This window comes from Lepidochelys olivacea (assembly GCF_965140295.1).
Source record: "Lepidochelys olivacea isolate rLepOli2 genome assembly, chromosome: 4".
NCBI classification, from domain to species: Eukaryota; Metazoa; Chordata; order Testudines; family Cheloniidae; genus Lepidochelys; species Lepidochelys olivacea.
The window spans coordinates 64311500-64336452 of NC_140414.1; the positions used below are offsets into that span (position 1 = coordinate 64311500).

Sequence of the window (24953 nt, forward strand, 5' to 3'; positions counted from 1 at the left end):
TATTCATAAATGATCTGGAAAAAGGGGTAAACAGGAAGGTTTCAAAATTTGCAGATGATACAAAACTACTCAAGATAGTTAAGTCCCAAGCAGACTGGAAAGACTACAAAAGGATCTCACAAAACTGGGTGACTGGACAACAAAATGGTACATGAAATTCAATGTTGATATATGCAAAGTAACGCACATTGGAAAAGATAATCCCAACTACACCTCTACCCCGATACAACGCAGTCCTTGGGAGCCAAAAAATCTTACCGCGTTATATGTGAAACAGCGTTATACCGAACTTGCTATGGAGGGCTGGGTAGGGAAGGCTGTGCCTCCCAAAACAGCCTGGCCCTGCCCCCTATCTGACCCCCGATCCACCCAACTCCCCCTACTCCCTGTCCCCTGACTGCCCCCCGAGACCCTCTGACATTTATCCAACCCCTGGCCCCGGCCTGGTCCCCTTAACATGCCGCTCAGAGCGGCATGTTGCTGCCGCCATAGGCGCCAACTCCATGGGTGCTCTGGGGCTGTAGAACCCATGGAAAAAAATTGGTGGGTGCAGAGCACAAACTGGCAGCTGCCCATCCCACTGCCCCAGCTCACCTCTGCTCCGCCTCTTGCCCCGAGTGTGCTGCCGCTCCGCTTCTCCCCCCTCCCTCCAAGGCTTGCCGCGAATCAGCTGTTTGGCACAGCAATCCTGGGAGGGAGGGAGAAGCAGAACAGCAGCATGCTCGGGGGAGGAGGCGGAGCAGAAGTGAGCTGGGGCGGGAGCGGTTCCTCTGCGTCTCCGTCCCCCCCGGTTACTTGGTGTGGCTCTCCCCATGCCCCCCCTCTTCCAGCAGCTCACCTCTGCTCTGCCTCCTCCCCTGAGCATGCCACTGTTCCGCTTCTCCTCCCTCCCTCCCAAGCCTGGGAGGGACGGGGGAGGAGGGGAAATGCTTTACTGCATTATATCAGGGTGGAGGTATATACATATAAAATTATGGGGTCTGAATTAGCTGTTACCACTCAAGAAAGAGATCTTGGAGTCATTGTGGATAGTGCTCTGAAGACATCCACTCATTGTGCAGCGACAGTCAAAAAAGTGAACAGAATGTTGGGAATCATTAAGAAAGGGATAGATAATAAAACAGAAAATATCATATTGCCTCTGTATAAATCCATGGTACATTCACATCTTGAATACTGCCTGCAGATGTGGTCGCCCCATCTCTAAAAAGATATATTGGAATTGGAAAAGGTTCAGAAAAAGGCGACAAACATGATTAGGGGTAGGGAATGGCTGCCATAAGAGGAGAGATTAATAAAACTGGGACTTTTCAGCTTGGAAAAGAGACTACTAAGGCAGATATAAGAGAGGTCTATAAAATCATGATTGTTGTGTAGAAAGTAAATAAGGAAGTGTTAATTACTCCTTCTCATAACACAAGAACTAGGGGTCACCAAATGAAATTAATAGGCAGCAGGTTTAAAACAAACAAAAGGAAGTATTTTTTCACACAAGGCACAGTCAACCTATGGACTCCTTGCCAGAGGATGTTGTGAAGGCCAAGATTATAACAGGGTTCAAAAAAGAACTAGATAAGTTCATGGAGGATAGGTCCATCAATGGCTATTAGACAGGATGGACAGGGATGGTGTCCCTATCCTCTGTTTGCCAGAAATTGGGAATGGGCAACAGGGGAGGGATTACCTGTTCTGTTCATTCTCGCAGGGGCACTGGCATTGGCCATTGTCAGAAGACAGGATACTGGACTAGATGAACCTTTGGTCTGACGCAGTAGGGCCATTCTTATGTTCTTAAAAAAGCCCTTTCAGATAATTAGAACCAAATCCATTTTAAGAATTTGCATCATCAAGATCTTGTTTTCAGAGATTGTATAACTTATCCAGAATTTGTTTTTAAATATTTAGCCCCTACCAGGTCTCCTACAAACATTTGTGTTTTCTTTACATATTCTGGAATAGCTGGGTTAGCCATTTTAAGTTAGATACGAAATAATATATAATTAGTGACCACAAATCCATTTCAGTGTTTGAATTTTAACACTGTATTTTATGTTTAACTTTACCAACCATTAGTTCTCATTGCAGACTGCTGCCTTCTTTCTCCACGCACATCTCACAAACAAAAACTTCAAAACAACCGTAAGTTAATAAATTAATTTTTACAGGTATTGTTTAGAAACCAGGGGCATACTCCTCTAGTGTGCCGAAGCTGCATGGGCAAACTTCAGGCAAAGGGGTGGCTTTATGCCACATTTCTGCTTACCCCAATCCTGAGAGCAGCCAATGGCTGGTTCAATTCCCAGAAATTTAAAACAGCCTCAGAGCTGCTTAAAAGTATGCTAACTTTTAACAAAACTTCAGTGGCCTTTACACTGGTCACAGTTTGTAGCCCACTCCACCTAAACACTGCTATACTGATGGGAACGCTTCAGGTTTGATATAGAGCTGGCATAGCAAAGGATTAATGCACCACTATGTCACTGGAGCCACATTTTGGCATGGATTAAGATCTGGCCCCAGATCCTTTGCACCTATAATGTCATGAAATGTTCACTGACTAAACATTTGCAAGCATTTTTAGTATATGGACTTTTATTCTTCTCCCTCACACATAACCACCACACAATAGATTATTGAGCTGTTTATTGGATCAAAAATCAGTGATATACAAGATAAACCAGTAGTGCTGTTGTGGTCTAAATAGATTGACAATATCTGGGAGGAAGTTAACCTATGTAAGGACAGTAATGTGGGATTAAGACGCGCAGTTTTGTATGCACTCTATAAGTGGGTAAGAGACACACTTTTAAAAGTATGTAATTTACAATTTACCTGTCTGAAAACCCAGAACACAAATTCCACAGATTTTTATGTTAGACTTTTTTCTTTTCTTGGTGCAGGGACAGAGAAATGAAGTGGCTGCTTCTTCTAGTTCTGTATCTCAATTTGAAAAAAAAAGTTACTAATAAAATGTGTTTTACAGTGTTGTTCAGGTTGTAACAAGCCAACAAAAGCCATGAAAGAAGGAAGGCTGGCACCTGTATTCGTTCAGTGGGATTCTCCTTCAGCCTCCTTACCTTCCTGTCTCCCTTCATGGCTTAACAGATGGAACGTCAGCCTCTACTCTGATTTCCTTAATTTTGTGGGTTTGTTTCACTGCCTTTTGATGTTACTAAAAGGTATTTTTAGTCTATGCATAGATAAGGTGCGCCACCTTGTGTTTTAAAAACTTCATGCTGTTATTAATGCACAGAAATCCAGCACTAAAACACCACTGAAACTCTGATTAACCTGCCCTAGGAAATGTTTAAATGCCACTTTTACTACAAGTGAACACCATTCATGCCATGAGCAATAGAAAGAATTTTGTGATTAAAGTATTCTGACAACGAAAAGTCATTCAGTTTTCAAATGTGACAAGCCATACACTGAACTTGAAGTATATGCTATTATAGACCATTCAAGCTACTGAATTTCTACTTATTCAAATGGCTTATTTCTACTAGAAGACTTTTTATTTGACCCAGTACTTAAAGGCTCCAAATTTCATTAGAGGGGAAAAAAAAGTTATTGCAATTTCCAGAATATTTTTCCGGGAAACACTCACCTTTGAATGTGTGATTGACAGTGTATCCACCCAAACTCGCCAGCCACCCCACTCATATTTCACTGCATGATAAAGCAAGATTCTAAAAATGGCATACACCATTTCAGTTATCTTCTGCTCTTCAGAGTTCTTGGGGTTGAAATAGCAAAGAGAAAGCATCCACTCCTGCCACACTGAGCACTGCAACAAGCTCCTGCAAAACACATACTCCTGCTGCTAAATCATATCTCAAAATGCACAAGCATATTAAAGCATACAAAGATCATTAACTTTGAGACCACACATAGCAGGTGATGAATTTAGCATATGTAAAAACACTACTGCATGCAACTTCTCTAGCATTACATGTATAAGCCTAATAGAATACAGCATTTGTTAAATAACGTGGCCTAGACATGGTTGCCTAATGAGACTATTTTAGTTTAGTCCTAAGAGAGAACAGATTTGTAAGACATTGTTATTTACATATGGTCTTTGTATGCACACAATGAGCCCTCTTACCTCCTATTTTCTCTGCTGTTATTAAACAGTTTAATCATGTCTGAGAGAAAAGCTCGACGAACCTCCAGAGTTTCTGAGCACTGGGGAGAGTTACGTAGTAGAGTCGCGATTACTTTCAATACCTCTGCAAAACAGTTCACAAGTAAATTTTAAAAACTAGAAATAAAGCACATCAAATATTGGAGCTTATTAGACTACATTCACTAACAGGAAACATTTTGGTAAGATAGTCACTTTATGAAAAACTAACTTGTAAAAATATATTTGTTTACACAAAGAAAGAAAAGCATCTCCAGCAGTGTCAAAGATGCATCTGAGTAAAGAAGAATTATATTGCTTGTTTCTTCCAAAGACTTCCATGACTATTCCCCTTCAGTGGGATTTTCAAACAGGGACACACCCAGAAATTTTTCACATGGTACACACAGCTTTATTTTAGCCACTCACATTTGGCCCAGCTGTCCCTCCATCATAATTGCAGGGGTGGACAGGCCAAATTTCAGTGAGTAGCATTGCAACCCAACATATGGGGTTGTGTGCCACTCAGTTTGGGGGCCCTCTCAAACAAACAGGGCCCTGGAGCAAACTGCCCCTTTGCCCCTGCCAATGATATGCACCGGGCATACGGTTGCCTGCGCCACTGATTACAAGTGCATTCAGTGTTGACCTAGTTCACTGTGGGAGTGGAGTTAGGCCACTATGTAAAATGTTGGAATTAATGATGATCAGGGTTTAATAATCTAATGCCTACTATGTCACAAATGACTGGTTTAAAAGGAAATATCGGTATTTACTGACCATCTTTAAGAAATATGTTCTCTGGGAGACTAGGAACTAGGGTGACCAGATAGCAAATATGAAAAATCAGGACAGGAGTTGGGGGATAATAGGAGCCAATATAAAAAAAAAGCCCCAAATATCGGGACATCTGGTCACCCTACTAGGAACATACCAGCTGATGAATCATGTTATGAACAAACATGAAAGCCAGGTGTCCTCTAAGTTTCTCTCTTTGAATATCAATTATACTGAATCTATAGAATCTTAAGGGTTTTGAACAGAAATTTGTCCTGAAATCTAAAGTCTCAAATCAGGATTTTTTCTCTATAAAGAAAGTTACCCTAAACAATATAGTAAGCAGATACATTTCTTCCACTCCAAATCTGGAGTTTCTGCATTGACCGTAATTTAAGATGAATGTTACTTCCATATTTCATGTAATTTAGTCTGACATCACTAAATAATGCAATCAGAATTGCACTGAAACCTGAAAATGTATTAAATCAAAATACTCTGTGCATAACAGTCTTGAAAAAACATCTCATACTATCACCACCACATAACAAAAAGGGTCAGTACTAAATTACGTATACATTTAGACACACAAAAGGTCTTTCAAAAAGCTGGAGACAGGCATGTTTCCCAATTAACTCCAACTAAACATGCATTATCTCCTCTCTTGCATGAATGACTCTGTAAAACTAACAGACCACAATTCAGACTGCTGGACATAATTAATAAGCTGTTTTCTTAAATGACAAACATTTTTTGTTTAACAGTGATATAATTTAAAAGATATGTAATGCTTACGAGGATTTTGTATCTTCACTGTTGAATCTGGATCAGGATGCTGTTTATGTATTACTAGAGTGCAAATTTGTTCAATAAGAATCTGGGGGAAGGAGGAAGAAACACAGTGTAAAAACAGCTATTCAATGTTCACTAAAAAAGCTTGCCAGAGAATGGCTAATCCCCTTGTTTATCATAAGGTTTTCTACAGTGCTCATCATCATATCATCTTCGTGCTAAAATTGTACAGAAGTTTCCTTGTCATACGTTTTAGTAATTGAATCAATCTTATTTTTAACACCATTTTTTGCATTTTCTGAGACACACATTTGGTATTTTAATTATAGTGGAAGAGTTCCCCTAAATTTAATCCAAGTTACAACAACCTTAAGCCACGATCTCAAGTGGAATGAAGCTCTCGGTATAAAAGTATCTACTTCAATCATTTAATTCAACAGTTATTTTAAAATGATTCACAATGAGCTACTTCTATATCTAAATTAAGCAGAACTTCCAAAGCAGTAAGCTTCAGAAAACTTTACTGCATCCCTAGCTACATTTCTAGCGTCATCTGGAAAATATCAGCACAAACATGCAAGCAATTTTATAACATCTTCTAAGTAATTAGGAGGATTGGATTCTAACTACAGTCTATTACTACCTCGAACAGGACATTGTACGTGGTCATGGTGATTAAGCCTGTATGAAGCATCAGCCTTTCAGCCAGCAAAGAGAATAATCCATGTCCAAGCATGACTTCAGCTTTTCTCCTACAATAACACAGGAAGGCAGATAAAGTAAATTAGGGCATCTCTAACTAGTTAGGTATGTGTACACCAGAGCAGTGCTAAATTGGTGAAAGTGTTTCAGCATTTTAGTTTGTAGCCTCTCGGTTCTGGGGAAGTTGGGACACAGGAACCCTTATCTGCCAAAGGTAACAAGCAAGCCACCCACTGGGATCTGCTGAAAGTGTGACTACTGGATGGTTCACTCTCTGAGCCTCTGGGTATGTCTACACTGCAATCAGAGCTGTGGCTGCAGCACATGTAGACCTATCCAAGCTAGCTAGCTTGAACAACTATCGCACGGAAACCACAGCAGCACACGGCAGCCACTCAAATACATGCCCATAGTCCTGGGTATCCAGCCTGTGCTGTCGTGCTCTCACTATTACTGGTATTTAAACTAGCTAGACCAAAGCTAGTGCAGGTATGTCTACACATGCTGCAGTCACACCTCTGACTGCAATGTTGACATAGCCTGTGACAGGGGCCACTCACATATTGTGTGCCAACATCCTACCACCAGCCACCCAAAAAGCTGGACCCAGACCTTGAGGGACCCTTGATAATGATATAGGGAAGACCACAACCATCCCCATTCAGCTCACAAAGGTTACTTGATCATGAGCATTAGCTGGCAATCTGTTAACTACAGTTGCAGCAAATTCCACTGTTTAAATAAATTGGTGGAAACTAGTGTTGTACTTTCTGCTGCAATTGGACAACTATATAACTTCCAAGATCAACAATAAATGCTAAGGGCCAGTATTTCAAGACAAAAATTGAAAGACCTATGTAAAGTTCATTCTCCTTGCCACTTTTTATGGTGGAAGTCCTAATTACAGACATTACAGACAGATGTCTGTAAGTTAACAGAGACCAGGTGGCTATGTATTTGTGTTCTGGGTGGCTGGGGCATAAGAAAAGGGGAGCAGCAAAAATAAGTTTTGATGGATTAATTTTAAAGATAAACTAGAGTTACCAACCCCAGACTCAGTTTAGGTGGCTTAAGAAGCCCTTACTTTATTCATCTTCACTATAAAATTGGCAAGAACAAAGTGAATATTTACAGAAATGTTTCTGCTGTATGCCCAACAACAGATCCTGAATACCTATGTGTTTTGGATCTGAGCTCTGGCAACATCAACTCATTAAGGAAGTATTTTACCATGGTTAAGTTTCAAATCACATAACTGGTCAGAGGTACTTTGTTAGGCATGTAGCAAAAGTGCTGGATTGCAAATACTCACCTTAATGTTTTTGCCAATTTTAAAATAACGATAAAATAAGACACTTTTAAGATACCTTAAATTGAGTCCAGAGTTGGTAATATTTGTTGCTAATCTCACTATTCTAATTATTAGTATATATTTAGTTGGAACTATGCAAGCAGGTTGTGCTAAAAACATAAACCTATAAACGGACATGTCACAAATCACTAGGTAAGCTTGATGGGAGAGCCTGTTATGATGCTATGACACAACTGTGACTAATTCCACTAGATAGGAAATGGATTACGAAAAAACAAACTGAATGACACTGAAGAAAACAGTAGTTACTATGGGCTGAAGCGTGTATTCTGGTTGCATGCCAACAGAACACTTTAAATATGTATAACAACATATACAGAAACAGTATCTTTTCTTCAGATTTAAACCAGTACTTACTTAGGTGCTAGATGTTTTAAGAAGTAGCCCATCACTTTTAGAGCTTGTACCCTGATCCCTTCACTTTTTGATGCTAGAAGTTTGTAGACAACCCTAAATGAAAACAAACAGAACACCAAGATTGTCTGAAATAGCAACTAAGAGAGAGTTTCCACACTCAAAAATTAACTGCAGCAGACAAGTTTGTACCTTGGTTCAAATCAAAGTGACAGATATTGATAAGCTTTCCAAATATGGTGACATTTTCCTAAATTATATAGTACTTTGTACTAAAATTTTTAAGTTATATTTGGGAATTTTGAAATCCAAATTCTGTTAGAGTCCCTAAAAGTATCAATTGATATGAAAACAGTATCTCTGAAAAGGTCATTGTAATTTCAGTACTCAAATCTGTCTTTAGCTGATATCTCACTCAGGTTACAGTACAGAAAAGCAAACAAATTATGTTTGTTGTACTGTCAAGACAGATGGCTAGAGACTAGCTGCAAAAAGCTTAAATTTCATATATGGGTGGACATTTGCTAACAGCATTAGTATTTGACATTTGTATCCCTTGCTAGTCCTTTATGGCAGCTTTCAGAAGGATGGCAAAAAACAATGTCAGCTGGCATTCTTTTCATTACACTTACACCAGTTTCTGCACCTCAGATTTTTTGATAAAAAACAAAGTTAATGAAAGAACACATTAGAATCTTAGCAAAGCTGTCTTACATACAAAATTGCATATCCACGTATATTCCCCCTTCTTTCTGGAAGACAGAAGGTATTATTCCTCTGTCATTGATCTTTCTTCAGATCACACTGGAATTTACCATAAAGAAATTCCTATTAGCTCTGGAACATGCATTGTACCTTAGATAGGGTGACAATATTTCCCTATGTTGAATACAGGACACCTGGTAAAATTACTCATATCCAAGCGAGTTCAACAGCAATCAATCAGAACCTATGCAGTACGTACATTCAAATAACATCAAGTTGACAAGTTGACCAATCTTTAAAAAAGGGAAGGAGCAGGATCCTGGGAACTACAGGCCAGTCAGCCTCACCTCAGTCCCTGGAAAAATCATGGAGCAGGTCCTCAAAGAATCAATCCTGAAGCACTTACATGAGACGAAAGTGATCAGGAACAGTCAGCATGGATTCACCAAGGGAAGGTCATGCCTGACTAATCTAATCGCCTTCTATGATGAGATTACTGGTTTTGTGGATGAAGGGAAAGCAGTGGATGTATTGTTTCTTGACTTTAGCAGAGCTTTTGACACGGTCTCCCACAGTATTCTTGTCAGCAAGTTAAAGAAGTATGGGCTGGATGAATGCACTATAAGGTGGGTAGAAAGTTGGCTAGATTGTCGGGCTCAACGGGCAGTGATCAGTGGCTCCATGTCTAGTTGGCAGCTGGTGTCAAGTGGAGTGCCCCAGGGGTCGGTCCTGGGGCCGGTTTTGTTCAATATCTTCATAAATGATCTGGAGGATGGTGTGGATTGCACTCTCAGCAAATTTGCGGATGATACTAAACTAGGAGGAGTGGTAGATACGCTGGAGGGTAGGGATAGGATACAGAGGGACCTAGACAAATTGGAGGATTGGGCCAAAAGAAATCTGATGAGGTTCAATAAGGATAAGTGCAGTGTCCTGCACTTAGGACGGAAGAACCCAATGCACCGCTACAGACTAGGGACCGAATGGGTAGGCAGCAGTTCTGCGGAAAAGGACCTAGGGGTGACAGTGAACGAGAAGCTGAATATGAAGCAGTGTGCCCTTGTTGCCAAGAAGGCCAATGGCATTTTGGGATGTATAAGTAGGGGCATAGCGAGCAGATCGAGGGACGTGATCGTTCCCCTCTATTCGACATTGGTGAGGCCTCATCTGGAGTACTGTGTCTAGTTTTGGGCCCCACACTACAAGAAAGATGTGGATAAATTGGAGAGAGTCCAGCGAAGGGCAACAAAAATTATTAGGAGTCTGGAACACATGACTTATGAGGAGAGGCTGAGGGAACTGGGATTGTTTAGTCTGCAGAAGAGAAGAATGAGGGGGGATTTGATAGCTGCTTTCAACTACCTGAGAGGTGGTTCCAGAGAGGATGGTTCTAGACTATTCTCAGTGGTAGAAGAGGACAGGACAAGGAGTAATGGTCTCAAGTTGCAGTGGGGGAGGTTTAGGTTGGATATTAGGAAAAACTTTTTCACTAGGAGGGTGGTGAAACACTGGAATGTGTTACCTAGAGAGGTGGTGGAATCTCCTTCCTTAGAAGTCTTTAAGCTCAGGCTTGACAAAGCCCTGGCTGGGATGATTTAATTGGGGATTGGTCCTGCTTTGAGCAGGGGGTTGGACTAGATGACCTCCTGAGGTCCCTTCCAACCCTGATATTCTATGATTCTATGACTGAGCTCCTGTTAAAAAGAAATACTGTGTAGCTGGATTCTTTTTATTTACCTTCTTATCTTTAAGACTTTAGGATTCACACAGGAAGAGAAGACACACACCCCTACCCCCCCCTCCACCACCACACACAGGAAGAGGGGACACACATGCCTAGCCCCCCCCCCCCCCACACACACACACAGGGAGAGGTGACACACATACACTCCCATACACCTCTCTCACACAGTGGGGTGACCAACTGACCCAACCCTTCCCTACCCGGTGCTCTCCACCCTCCATGCCTGGCTGGGCACCTGGGATGGACCACCTCTCCTGGTACCTGGTGCCGTAACTTCCCATGGCAACACATGGGGGGCACACAGGGTCACATGCCCCCCCTCCCCAGATTTCTGCCAGGGTTCACACCAGAATGTGGCCAGCAGCAGCCTTTCGGCACTATGTAGGAGGGAAGGGTTAGAAGCTGCTTCCAGACAGGGGGGGAGAAAGAGGAGGATGACTTGGCCCATGTCTTTGCAGAATTCATCCCCCACCTCTTCCCCCCTTTCCCCGCCCCACTAGAAGCATCTTGTCCCTTCCTGCCCGCACAACGTTGAAAGGCAGCTAACACCTCCAGGCTGCTGCTGGCCACCGACATAACCCAGCTGCCTCCTGTGTCCCAGCTACAGCATGGGCAGGAAGGGGTTAAGCCCTAAGGATAATTGTGCACCGGGGCCTAGGCAACCTGACTGCAGGGCCTTCAGTAAACCTGGCCAGCAGGGGAAGGTGTCTAGGGGATGGAGCAGCCCTGCGCTCCCTGGGGGCAGGACCCAAGGTCAGGGAGGAGGTAAGAGGGTGCTAAGCCCCTGCCCCAGGAGCTGCTATGGAGCCTGCAGGTTTGGGGCATGAACAGGCTAGAAATTGCTTTCCCTCTCGCACCCCGACATTCCGGAGCTTAGCTGAGGGGCAGAGAGGCTTCCCCATGCCAGCACTGTGCAGGGCTTTGGCACACGCAGAGCTTAGCTCCTCCTGGCCAGTGCACCGGGCCAAAGGGTCTTGGGCTTTCCCAGGACACCGACCCAGCCAGAGGCAGTGCGGGGAAGGAAGGAGCCTGCCAACCAGGCTGTTGGTGAGCTGATTCTCTGAACAGTGCTGGGAGTGGGATGCGCCCTGCCAGGGGGCATATAAAAACCCAGCAGGACTGCAGCAGCGAAGGGGCAAAGTAGGGAGAGGACAGCGAGAGGGGGAGCACGTAAAGGGCCAATGGGCAGCAGAGGCGACACATAGCCGGCCGCTGCCTGGCACCTGCCACCAGCTACCACAGCTCACAGCACCAGCCACAAATGGAATGGGGGCTGCGCTGACGGACCAGCAGGGGGAGCAGCCAGTCCCACATACTGCATCTTCACCCCGCCACGAGCCTTGCACATCCACCCCCATTGTTGGCCACTGGAATCTGCCCCTCACCGCTGGTGGGCAGGTGGCTGGCAAGCAGGGATCCAGCCAGACGAGCAGGGTTCACACCAGAATGTGGCCAGCAGCAGCCAGTCTTGGTGTGGGGGAAGGAGGGGGGGGGGAGATGACAGAAAATATGGATAATTTGTCCATTTTTTAGAAAAAGTCGGGACACCACCTGCAGGAGGACTAAAATACGGGATTGTCCCTTTAAAAACGGGACGTCTGGTCACCATAACCTCACAATACCTGCTCAAGGAGGAAAAAGGCTGGTTAGCACTGAACAATCCGTTGTTGTTCGAATGTCACATAATTAAAAGTGACAACATGCAAATATACTGATGAGAAATCTATGTGCAGAGTTTCCAAGTATTACTCCAGAGCATATATCTATATTTGAACTTCTCACTCAAAAGTTTAACTGGAAAACAAGCAACACTCATGCTTCCATCTCAGCTAGCACTCAATCAATGCCCCAGTATGTTGCTAAAGGGCAATATGCTGCATCCTTCATATGAGATACAAATGGACACTGAGCACTTTGCTTATTCCTTTCTTAATTATTAAAAACATGTATAATTTTTAGGTCACACTGAGAAAGTAATATACCAAAAAAACCTATATGAAAATATATACCAAAGAAACAAATGCCAGAATTAGGAAATGCCAGAATTAAGGTTGCCCATGCAACCATGATCTTTAGATGGTCATTTACTATTTTTCCCTGCAGGACCTATACCTCACTCACTGCACAATAAGGATGGGGGCTCAGGAGACAGGTATACATTAATTATTTCTTTTTATCCTCATCATTAGGCATGCAGTTCCTGCCGCCTTCTCAGAAATGGCTGAAGAGATTTTTTTCCTAAATTTTTCCAAATAAAACAATTCAGCCTGAGGCAGACACCTGACATAAAAAAATGTAGCCCATATAATTAAAATTTAGCAATGTTATAAGCAACTGAAAGCAGTCTCATAGCAGAAAGTGCTGAGTATAGGCACTCTGCCAGCTGATAATGATTGGTCTGGTGGCCATGCCCTCTGGACACTACTATAGTACAATTAATAAATTAAATCTGTGTCCTGAGAGGATAAATTCGGTCCTCGATTGTACACTTAATATTTTACGATTGCTCCAATGTCATCATCACCATTGGGACGTACCTGCAACCCATTTGATTTTAGTTTGGTTGTCTATGGTATTCACTAGATCTCCTGAATTTGCATCAACCACACTTGGCTTCTGTCCAGATGAGATAAGCTCTTAAATTGTTTTTATGGATTATTTAATTCCTTAATGTTCTATGAAATTATATTCATTACGAGAATGCAGATGACAAAGTCCCACACAGTCCGTACAGTGAACTTTTTGGGCTGTTTGCCTCTTTTTATGAAAGTACATTTTTAGAACTTTAAGGAAAATTTCAAAAGATTCAAAAGCATTTCTACTAGTCTCAAAACAAATGAAAAGGACAATATTACTTAACATAATACCTGGCTGTGGATACTTTTAAGAACGGAACAAAGTAGACTGCCTTGTTTACACACCCCAACCCTCCCAATAAATTTATTCCATAACTTCAGCTGCCCCCAACACACCCAAACAAAAGAAAAAAGTCTCCCCTTCTCTTCAGTACCAGAATCAGCAGCAATTCAAATCCAAGCAACCTGGGTGAAGCAGCTGTGGAATGTAACCAGCTAGGCAGGTGGAATAGCAGCAGCAGAGAACAAAAGGTGGAAGAAGATAACACAGCCCAATTTTCTCTGTCCTTACAAGATGGCAGCTTACAAGATACCATCAGGGCTATCCAGTATAATGGAAAACATTAAACTTCCATATAAGTTATTTCTGAACTAATATATATGTTATTTTTGAATTTTAAGAAAAAGCACTCAAATATCTATACAGCCTATGTGAGGGGAAAAAAATTATTTTAAACATGGAGAGAAAGTATCATTTAACTCATCTTTTTAAATTTTCTGATCAATTGCACTAGACATATAATCGGCCAGTTAAATGGCTGGAGACAGTACAGGAGCAAGGAATATAACAAATGAGACAGAAAAACAAAGATTTCTCACAGACGACTCACTATTCATACAGAGCTGCCCTATGCTACTTAATAAAAAGAAAATAGTTTATTGCCAGTTGTTAAGTAAAAACAAATACAATACGTGAGAGACCTGACATGGCATTCAAATACTTTATTATTTAGAGGTTTTATTAGTTTCCCAGAACATAACATTACCATACAAATGAAGTCTAAGCTGAACAAAACCGATAAAATAACTAGCACGGAGAAGAGGGTGGAAACAATTATGAACATGACTGCATGATTCTTGACATAGGGGAACTGGGAGAAAAAAGTAAAACCCAGGATTAATCAGTAGTTGCAACAAAATGTATGAATTGAGAATACACCTTTATATAACAAGTGGATTACTGCTGCAAGTACCCTCCTCGAAACAGTTCTTATATTTGGTTGTATGCTCACACTTTCCCCCGATATCCACACAGGATTCATTTTAAATTAGAAAAGTTCAGTTATCAGGCCTCCCAGTGAGAGCAACAAAATAAAATCAAAACTGTAATTTAATGCCATTTTCCTAACAACAATTCTTCTACTGGGCTTTACTAGAAATAGCTACTTTCCTCAACTACTACTATCCACTCACAATAGCATGAAACAGCATTTCTCAACATATTGAGCATGGCCTCTACAGGTAAACAGAAGTTGCCAACAATAGGTTACACACCATAGGGTGGGGGGGGGGGGGAAGGAGGGAAAATAAACAACTTTTCAGTGGTGAAAAAGCTAACAAGGATCAGAAGAAATCTGTCAGCTAGTTTAGCTGGAACTGGCCCATTACTAAATTCTCAGTGAATTGACGTAGAAAGGGAGGTTTCAGGCTAGATGTTAATGGATGATGATTAACATACAAGTATAGACTAACACAATAAACTGACTACTACTTGTCTGAGCACGACTGACAGCTTGGAGGCATTAACAATTCATCAGTAATAAAACCAGTGTCAACTCTGGCTAAGAGAACACCTGGACACAAAAATCACCCAAAAGAAGGCGTTTACAGCTGCAGTACCTGGACTGAAATGACTCAAGGTTGCGTGGGAAATCTAGTGAATAGCAATGTCATCAAAATATCCTTCTCTTTTGCCTACACATGAATTTTAACTTACCGTAATCCATTCCTCTGATCAAAAGCAGGAATCATAGAACTGGGATGCTCTGACATCAGAGCAACAAGCAACTGCAAGACATCCATTAGATTGTCATCCTGTTAAAAAATAAATCACAGAATTTGAATTTAAAAATTAAGTAGCTAAATTGCTAGATTAGAACATTACTCTAAATTTTAAAAGTCATTGCAAATAATTCAGTATGATCCAGGCCTTGTTTTTGGGCCAAGGAAGTTCTCTAGATAGCAGCTGTAAACTGTAGAGCAGGGTCAGGGAGTCAAATCAGAATCCACATAACTAGGGCCAGGCTCAAAGGAGCCAGGAGAGAGTACTAAGGAACAGGAAGGGTACAGGGAAATTAAAGGATCAAGAAAATTGAGAATGGATTAGGTAATAGAATTAGTTGATTTGTGCGTAGTGGTGGTAAAGTTGCATCATTTTGTATGTAGTGGGAAGTTTGTGCATATGTGACAGGGAATGGACTATGCAGCAATTCCTCCCATGCACATTTATGTACGTACACACACACACACACACACACACACTTCGCCCATTCAGTGAATTAAAACAGAACAAAACAAAGAAACAAAGCAAATTTTCCAAGGGGTGGAGGTTCATGAGATTTTTTTTTATTATTATTATTAAAGAAGTGGCCTACACTATGAAAAACTTTGAGAACTCATAGGCAATACTAAGAGTGGATAATTTAGGCTTATCACCTGTCTAGCAAAGTTTTTTTTAGCAGTTTGTCTGAGTCACATATATTTAACCACAGCTTATGAATTTGTTCTGAGTAAATTGCTTTTATTTAAAGGTGACCTACAAAGAAATAAAATGCAACTTTTGTGCCCATTTCTTATTCTTCATGATGTATAAAAAGCTACCTTCACACCTTTTTCAACAAAAATGTCCTGCTCATTTTATACATTAGACACTCGGGTCTTGTATATCCTAGAAGACTATGCCCTTCTAAGGTATAGCAACATTATGACCTCACAGATGTCATGGCTGATTAGCCTGATGAAGAGGGTAGGGCTATTTTCCCATGGCATGGTTAGAATATTTTGTTTTCTTTGTTTTGATTAACACCTATGTACCTAAACCACTTAAGAGACAAGATTGCTTCATTAAGCATTCAACAACCCTGGCTCTCAATTTACACCACACTGGCTCATCTGGTTAAAAAAAGAGGAAGAGTGGAAGGCTAACTTCTCCTTTCTATTTATAAAATTTGAATGAAGGCTCCGTGATTTGTTTCATTCTCAGGGTTTGTCTACATGGAGACTTCATGCATAGCAAGCCAGGACAGCAGACTAACTTGCCATGCAGTAATTGGCCATGTGGACTCTACCACCATGCACAGAAGTTCCATAACATGCTTTGACTACAGAACTTTTAGTGATTGGTAGTAGAGTCCACACGGTCAGCTACTGCATAGCAAACTAGCACGGTGTAGATTCACGTCCCGGCTTGCCATACATTAAATCTCCAGGTAGATAAATCCTTAGCTGCTACCTAGATTGTCATTTCTGCATAAAGGGAAAGGATTGGATTGCTTATTTCATGCTGCAGCCAAGCACACTCAGTCCAGTACCAGAGTAGAGACTAGAGGATAAATATAGGTGTAAACACAAAAGAAAAATAAATCTGTACTGCTTGAAGAGAAATTCAATTAATTCCTTATTTTACCCATTTCAAGCACCCTTAAAGAGATTAGTTCAGTTAGATTTATGGTCCCATTTTCCTTGTCTTTGATGTTACATCTGGCATAAAGTGCCTTTTCCTGGTGCTAAAATATGAAGATGCAGATATATCAATGGTAACCAACATTTTTTCCCAATTAAGTTTACAAGCTTCTCTTAGACTTCATTAACATTCTTATTTTTAATTTAGATTTTAAATGTATTGTTTTATTTAAGAAGCAGAATAAAAGCAGTGAAAAATAAAACCAAAAATACTTTGTATGTAGCATAAAATAAGGATTATTTTAAATCACTCTTGCCATCTGTTTTTCTGATTGATAGATCAGTTTGTTGAACAGCATAGGAAACTACTTTGACTTACTACCTTAATGAACTTCAATCTACTATTAAACATAGTGTTTAAATCACTACAGGATATTGGTAATTCAACACACTGCACTCTAGGTTTGGACTATATTTGTTATTTCTTACTGCAGAGCCACCTTGTGGCAAGAGAGGATATTTTTATTAGAAAGAATTGTGAAGAAATTTTGCTTGACTTACCAGGAATAGCAAAAAACAATACAAAAAGTTACCTCATGAATTGTGAGCAGATAATTGAGGATAGCCTGCAGTTCATCTTCTTTCACTCCATAATCCTCAAAAAATAAAATATAAGTTGTATCTAGCATCTTTCTTTCACGGTATAACAAAATCATTATTAAAGAGCTCTATACAAGAAAGTATCATATAAAGCAGAACAGCTACATCTTTATCTAAGGTGCCATGACAGCTTCTAAGGTAACAGGTTCTCTAGCCTAAAGGATTCACAACTGAAGGATCTAAGCTACAAAAGTTGCCACCAAAAGTGGAAAGTAACATACAAAAATAGGGTAAGAGGCGACAATAGATGTATATGAAACAATAAGTGATACAGAGAAGGAGAACAGAGTTTCTTATTATTCTCCCTCATAATAGGAGAGCAAACGGACATCAAATTTAAAGTAGTAAATACTTCTTTGTACAATGCAAAATTAACCTGCAGAACTCACTTCCACAAGATATTGAGGCAAAGAGCTTAGTAAGATCCAAAAACAATATTAGACATTTATTATAGGCATCTCTACTAGATCTGCCTGAGGCCTCATTTGTTTGTTCTTGTTTTTTAAGTTTCAGCAAAAATTGTTCACTTGTTTCCAGGAAAAATAAGTTGTTTTGACCATGCTAAAACAGAAGTCTTACAACCATTTAATTTTGACACACTTGTACCTTAATGTTTTGGACCAGAGTCTAGACATTTGGCAGGGGGTTACCCTGGCATCAGTACTTTTTTTTTGACCATGCAAAAATCCACCCAAATTTGGCCTACTTATAAACTACTGGCGGAAAAAAAGCAGTTTTCAAATGCTCAGTAAACGCTCTTTAGAATTTGGTGGCTGAACCACCCAGAGGTTTCATCTGCTACTAGCATGCTCCAGCCAAGGGGCTGAGCAGGACTTTCGCTGCAGTTGGTCCTCCCCACTCCAAAGGACCAGAATTGAGAGCAGGGAGTCTGTCTCCTTGGCTCTCAGTACTTCTCCTCTGGTACCTAAGGAGCATGGAGGAGAAAGAAGAAGTATGATTAAAATGTAGAGAGGTGACCAGCATGGTGGAAAGAAAAGAGAAACAAACAGAGAACCTCTGGCTCGGGGAGAACATAGCACAGGAACACAAGCAGAAGGATTTATAACCACTAGAGAATGTACCCCTCCAGAACTTAGAACTGAATCTCAACAGCCCTCTATTATCTGGCAAATAGTTGAGAAGCCGACAGACAAACTGTGTTTGTTATCCTCTAGTGGCTTGTCTGCATAAAGGATAACAACCTACTACAGCTAGTTATTCTGTCCACGCTAATGCTTCTTCTGAAACATCTGGTTCTGTCACTATTAGATTTAGGAGATTGAATCTCATCAAATAGAGAGTTCTTATGTTTCCCTTGGTGGAAGGCACTTCATAAATTAACTGCATACCAAACAGCTCTACTTTTGACAAGAAACAGTTTAAACAAACATTTATCAATTCATGCTACTTACATTAGCAGGCCAAATGGGAGGATCATTCTCAGTGTTGTTTCAAGTACCTTATTTGCTTACAAAAATCACCAAAATTCCAACATACTTTAAAGACTGCTCAAGTGATATACTGCATTAGCACACACCAGAGATGGAGTCAATGTTACACATTTCATGGGAAAGGAAGTACGGACAATAAAATCTCCATTTATAGTTGCCTTACCTTCATCACTAGCTGTTTAATGAACATCAGTAAGAATGCTCGCAGAGATAAAATCTCCTTCTGATTAGGGCGTGGTCCATCTTTAAAAACATACAAAAAGATGGATATATTATACTATCTACTGAATGTGAAATACTGATGGTTATCTTGTTACTAAAGCATAAAAGTTTTGAAAAAATGTCAGACATTTGATATTTTTATATACCAGAGCACGATTTCAGATGCATTGATTTTCTTTGCTTCTCACAGGAAACATATTACTACATGTTGTTTTAACATTTAATAGTGTAGTGAACTGACCACTAATTAAGGCTACAAGATAAGGCTATGTCAAAGTTTTATAAAACCTTATATTAAAAATTCTTTTAATGATTTTTCATTTAAATTAAAACTTTTGCAGTGTCTAAATCAAGCACTGAAATATCATGGATGGGGCCAAAAGAATGAGTTTAAGTTGATACGATAACTTTAAATTAGTATTTCCCGACTTTGATATTCAGTATTTTTGTGTATGTTTGTTTTTTAAATAAAATTTCTACTTCAGCTCTTAAATATTTTCAGGGGATGATTACACTATAGTTTTAATCAATATAAAATGGCTTCTTCTGCTTGGGCCGCTACTAGCATATTATAGATAAATACACGATGTTGTGAGGTATCCCTACACCTCTTGTATACAAACATCATCTTGCAAGTTAGAGAAACCCAATTTAGAGATCAAAGACTCTCAGAGAAGACTCTCTCCTTTCCCTCCCCAAATAATCTGTCGCTGAAATATTTTAAAAATCCAAATATCATAGCTCTTTTGCTCCTCCCCAGGATATTCATTGTATTAGCTATGACCAGGGAGGGGTAAATACAACCCCAATTTTAACAAAAGAATATACAAATTCAAACAGCTCTATGAGGCCTTGTGTTGCACCAGTTTAACTACAGATGTGGTTTTAAACCAGTTTAGTTAAACTGGTGCAAGTTTGCATAGATGCACTTTGGTTGGGTTTAAGAGTGCTTTGTTTCAGTTTAGCCCAAATCAAAAATAAGCCATTCAACTGAAATAAGAGTATTCCACACAAACTTGCACCAGTTTCACTAAATCGGTAAAGAAACATACCTTTAGGTAAACCAGTTCAATTTTATGGGTAGACAAGTTCTTACTAACAAAAAATCTTCATTCCTTCCAGGGTTCAACACACTACAAAGCAAATGTAATTTCCCTTTCACAAAGTTTGTTAGTGAATTTCCCTTGTTTGAGAAGGTGGTGGTGGTGGTAGTGAGAGGAACAGAATTAAGCAGCCCCTGAAGGAGGACTGGCATGAGAGAACTTCCTGGGTATACCTATATGGCCTTCAGCAACCAGATCTCTCCGATCCTCATTCCCACCGTAGGCTGATAACAAGGTAGCCAAGAAACTATGAGGAGCACAACTACCAGCTGGAGGCAACATCATAGGGAGTACAGTACAACCCTTACTCCAAGAAAGGGTGATAGGAACTCCCAGAGCCCCTTCTTCCAGTTGGGAACAAAAGGCTGGAGAAAAGTGTGGGGCTCCCCTTGCCCATCAGGAGTTGAAAGGGGAGCTCTAGAAATCCTTCCTCCTTTCTCAAAAGCTTCAGGATGGCTTGCAAAGGCAGGAGTTGCCACATTAATCTGCATGTGGTGGTCTCAACTCAATGGGTTGGACTCCATGGAGATTAATACAGCCCAAAACACCTCTGAGAGGAGTTAATTTCATAATTCATCTCAATGGGAAGTTCTCTTCCCTCTCCCAATCTCAGTGATGCGTTTTCATTCTGCCAGCCCCACTTTTCAGTAGTGGGTGCCAGTATTAAGCATCAAGTCTCTATGTTCTGAGCTCCTTTGGTCTTAGTGTTGCGTGTCAGTGGCATGCACTGAATGCCTATTTTCAGCACCTCATCCTATCTCAGCACTGTGCATCTGTAGCATGCTCATTCTCATTTCCCATCAATCACTGAGATCTATGTCTATCACATGGGCTCATCATGCCTGTTCTCAGCTCCCCCATTCTCATCACTGTGTCTTATTAGGTTCTTGAAGCTTCAAGAGACCCAATACCTGAATGAGCTCTATAAATAGGTTATGTCTTTGAGTATGTGAAATGCTGATAAGAAGCCTAGCTCTGCACTTTTAACATCGTCCCCAGTATGATATATTTTAATAATGTACATAGATCCTGGGGGCTGGGGGAACATATTTATTCTCTTCAGGGTCTGGGGCGGTGGGGTCAAAAAAGACAGCACCCTATGGACAAAGCTGCTTGTTAGAACTGGTGTGCTGAATCCTTCCACCAAATGAAACACTGCCTGGGATCCCATCCATTCTACACACCACACAAAACAGTGCACTTCAAGTGAAGAGGTTCAGAATACTCATGTGTTGATGAAGGGTGAAGAATGTATACATACCTACACCTTTTGGAGTAATACCACTGCGATCTTGAGGGTTCACGGCCCAGTAGTAATATTTTAAGGAATGCATTACCAGAAGAACTGTCCCAACTCGCCGAACTGCATTGTATATGTTAACAGTGCCAATGAACTCAGTAGACAGGTAAGTGTACAGAATCAACTGAACCTACAACATCCAGTTAAGAACAAATTGAAAATGTCAGCTACGATTTCACACACACAACAGGGAGGTAAGTCAAAATGGTAGTAAATTAGGCAATTCCATTCTTAATTTTATCCAATTTTTAAAAATTCTAATGTAAAAAAGAGCAGAGTAAATGAAGATAATCACTAGGGTAGCCTTGCCAAATAGTTACTAAACTTTTTTGATTTTACCACAAGCCTCATGATATTTGGTAAAAAGAAAAGGAGTACTTGTGGCACCTTAGAAACTAACAAATTTATTTGAGCATAAGCTTTCGTGAGCTACAGCTCACTTCATCAGACGCATTCAATGTCAAATGTTACAAGATACACATAAATGTTATTTTTTAGGTATATGGGGACATGGTAGTTTAGGGGCTTGGGAACCATGTTTGGAGATGGGATATGTGAGTGGGGAGCATAGGATAGGGATCTAGCATTCATGTGCATGGGGCTACAGATTAATCCTAGGGGAAGTGCGATGAAGTGAGCTGTAGCTCACGAAAGCTTATGCTCAAATAAATTTGTTAGTCTCTAAGGCGCCACAAGTACTCCTTTTCTTTTTGCGAATACAGACTAACACGGCTGCTACTCTGAAACATGATATTTGGTATAATTCTAAATGTCCAAGCTTCTGGAGTCATGTGAATATGAGAGAATCTCATTTTAAAACACCACATTTTGGCCTTTGCTTGTGAAAATTAGTCTGAATGTGTGAATCCCCCATTTTTTTTTTCCATCTCATCATTTCTGGGGGGCTTTTTTTTTAAAAAATGCTTGGGAGTGGCTATATTGATAGCTACATCTAACTGCCAGAATAAAAATTCTATGTCACTGTCCTTCTCTGGAGCACAATGAAAGGGCAATAAAAAAGATTCCTGGTGCTACTGTTCCCTAAGGGAAAAGTTCCTTTTTTGTGAAGTATCTATGTAAAATAGTGCTATAGACATTAGTGCATGTCTAAATCATACAAGGGACAATGACATTTTTAATGTTTTATTGCAGTGACATTTTAACAATTCCCGTTTCAGATAGAGCACCCAAAACATAACATGGTCTAATTTTTTGATTTTTAGAAGAGTCTTTAAAAATGGGTAAGGGTCCAAGCAGCTCACTTTCCAAAACACAGCCTCTGACACATTGTACAGAGTCAAAACTCACCCCCTTAGTGAAGTTTATCTCTATTTACAAAAAAACAGTAACAAATTCCAGCCCAAGATTTTTTCTATAGTTTCCTATAGTAGCTGTTCCTCTATTTTCTTCGTAAGGGAAGATCAGTCCACACCAATCTCGGACACTGTTACTGTGCACTAAAAATGCCTGTATCTGCTTTAGCTTGATAGCTTAGTACGCTTTAAAGTGTACTAAGCTAAGGTGCTCAAGTGCACTTGCAGTGTGCAGTAAGTGTCCACACAGGGAGTTAGTCCATGTGCTGTAAACTCACACCCTATCTTGTATTAACTTCCTTGTAGACAAGCCCTTACTCTGTCTATATGGCCACTCCGACTCCCTTATATCCAGGATAGGGTTAATGAACACCATGTGTTCCAACAGAAGTTATCAGGAATCAATCAGCAGCTCTGCAAGTTCCAACATGATCAAAACAAGGTGAAGCAACAGCAGAAACCTGTCACCCTCTTGGAAAGTGTTTACTTGTTCTCCTGTTTATGTTTGGCTAGAAAAAACTCACATACAGGGTGAACACTGAAAATGACAATACACAAAGAGCTGTCAAATGCATAAATCAAACTAAACAGGAAGAAAAACATTCTCTCTACTAGCTTTTCAGTTATAGTTATCTTAAGTGTTATTAGAGTTCCTAGAAGTGGGATTTTCAAGTGGAAAGTATGCCCTTAATATGAAACAGTTTGTAAAGTTCATATAAACAGTTCATTATAAAGTTACGATCTTATAGATTTGTATTGCTTATTTCCCCTTCTGCAAACATAAAAGATGCTGCCAATGCTTTTATAAAGGCTTAATTTAACTGTACCCATATAACATCATTCATTTATGATGTTTCAAAACTTATTTGTATCTAATTTTGGCTCAGCTTATGGAATTCACCACAGAATGTCAACGTTTATAGCCTTCTGATGATGGAGCTTTTAAGTGAATTTCATGCTCTTGAAATAAGTCAGTTTAAAAGCCATGAAAAAAAAATTTCCCTATGTAGCTACAAAACAGGTGCAGCACTGCCTGCAGCATCTTTAAACAACCCTATATTTCCATACTTCTCCTTGAGTGCTAAATTACTTGTCTTTTGTTCTATTGAGAGTTAAAAATAACCTTTGCCAGTGTTCTGGCTTCAATTCTGGCGCACTGTTATACCTGTATGGATTGGAAATTAGTATAGGACCACAGGCAAATATTTTTATGCCTTAATATACTTTATGTACATAGTAATTCTATAGTATCACTGAGATGATATATGTTTGGTTTACAGTATACTTAAATCTGGAATCATTTGGCACCGATCCACTAAACTCCGTATTCACACCGTAGCAGAAGTGTAAGTGGAACTGAAGTTGGACTATACTATTTTAAAGGGCTGCTTTGTCGATAGAATGCAAATAGTCTCATGCTACTGATCCAGATCTTCAATTAGAACATTAACTATTCAGGCAGGGACTGTGTCAGCCTATGTACATACAGCATTTAGAACAATGGGATCCTGATTGAAACCTTTCTCTTCAGGGTGTCTGGGCTTATTCTCTAAGGGCAGGTCTTCACTACCCGCCAGATCAGCAGGTAGTGATTGATCTATCGGGGATCGATTTATCAAATCTCCTCTAAACGCGATCAATTGATTCCTGAACGCGCTCCCCGTCGACTCCAGCTCACGAGAGGCGGAAGGGGAGTCAACGGGGGAGCGGCAGCGATCAACTCGCTGCCATCCTCACAGCCAAGTAACTCAACCTAAGATATGCTGACTTCAGCTACGCTATTCATGTAGCTGAAGTTGTGAAAATTAGGTCAACCCCACCCCCCCAAGATAGAGAGACAAGCTTGGCTATTCAGGAGGGCCTTGGATCGAGAGGAGGCAGTTGGGGTGGTTCAGGCACCTCATAAGGATGACCCCAGGACACTTCCGTTAGAACTTTACCAGGCACATCCCACTGGGCAGAGGGCCCAAGGCTGACCCAGGATACACTGGAGGAATTACAGCTTTGGGCTGGCCTGGGAATGCTGAGGAATCCCACAGGAGGTGCTGGAACCTGTAGCAGAGGAAAAGGAAGTC

The 24953-nt window shown here is 40.5% G+C and overlaps 1 protein-coding gene across 1 annotated transcript in view; it reads right to left on the bottom strand.

The window, feature by feature from the left end:
- Nucleotides 1-24953, bottom strand: part of LRBA (LPS responsive beige-like anchor protein) — a 560210-nt gene that overhangs the window by 449563 nt on the left and 85694 nt on the right. The window contains exons 14-22 of the mRNA XM_084626698.1: nucleotides 21527-21695; nucleotides 19104-19183; nucleotides 17423-17485; nucleotides 15145-15242; nucleotides 8127-8219; nucleotides 6339-6447; nucleotides 5699-5780; nucleotides 4109-4232; nucleotides 3608-3800 (exon numbers count right to left, since the gene is read on the bottom strand). Coding sequence (XP_084482824.1) covers nucleotides 3608-3800; nucleotides 4109-4232; nucleotides 5699-5780; nucleotides 6339-6447; nucleotides 8127-8219; nucleotides 15145-15242; nucleotides 17423-17485; nucleotides 19104-19183; nucleotides 21527-21695 — 1011 coding nt within the window. The remainder of the gene's footprint in view (nucleotides 1-3607; nucleotides 3801-4108; nucleotides 4233-5698; nucleotides 5781-6338; nucleotides 6448-8126; nucleotides 8220-15144; nucleotides 15243-17422; nucleotides 17486-19103; nucleotides 19184-21526; nucleotides 21696-24953) is intronic.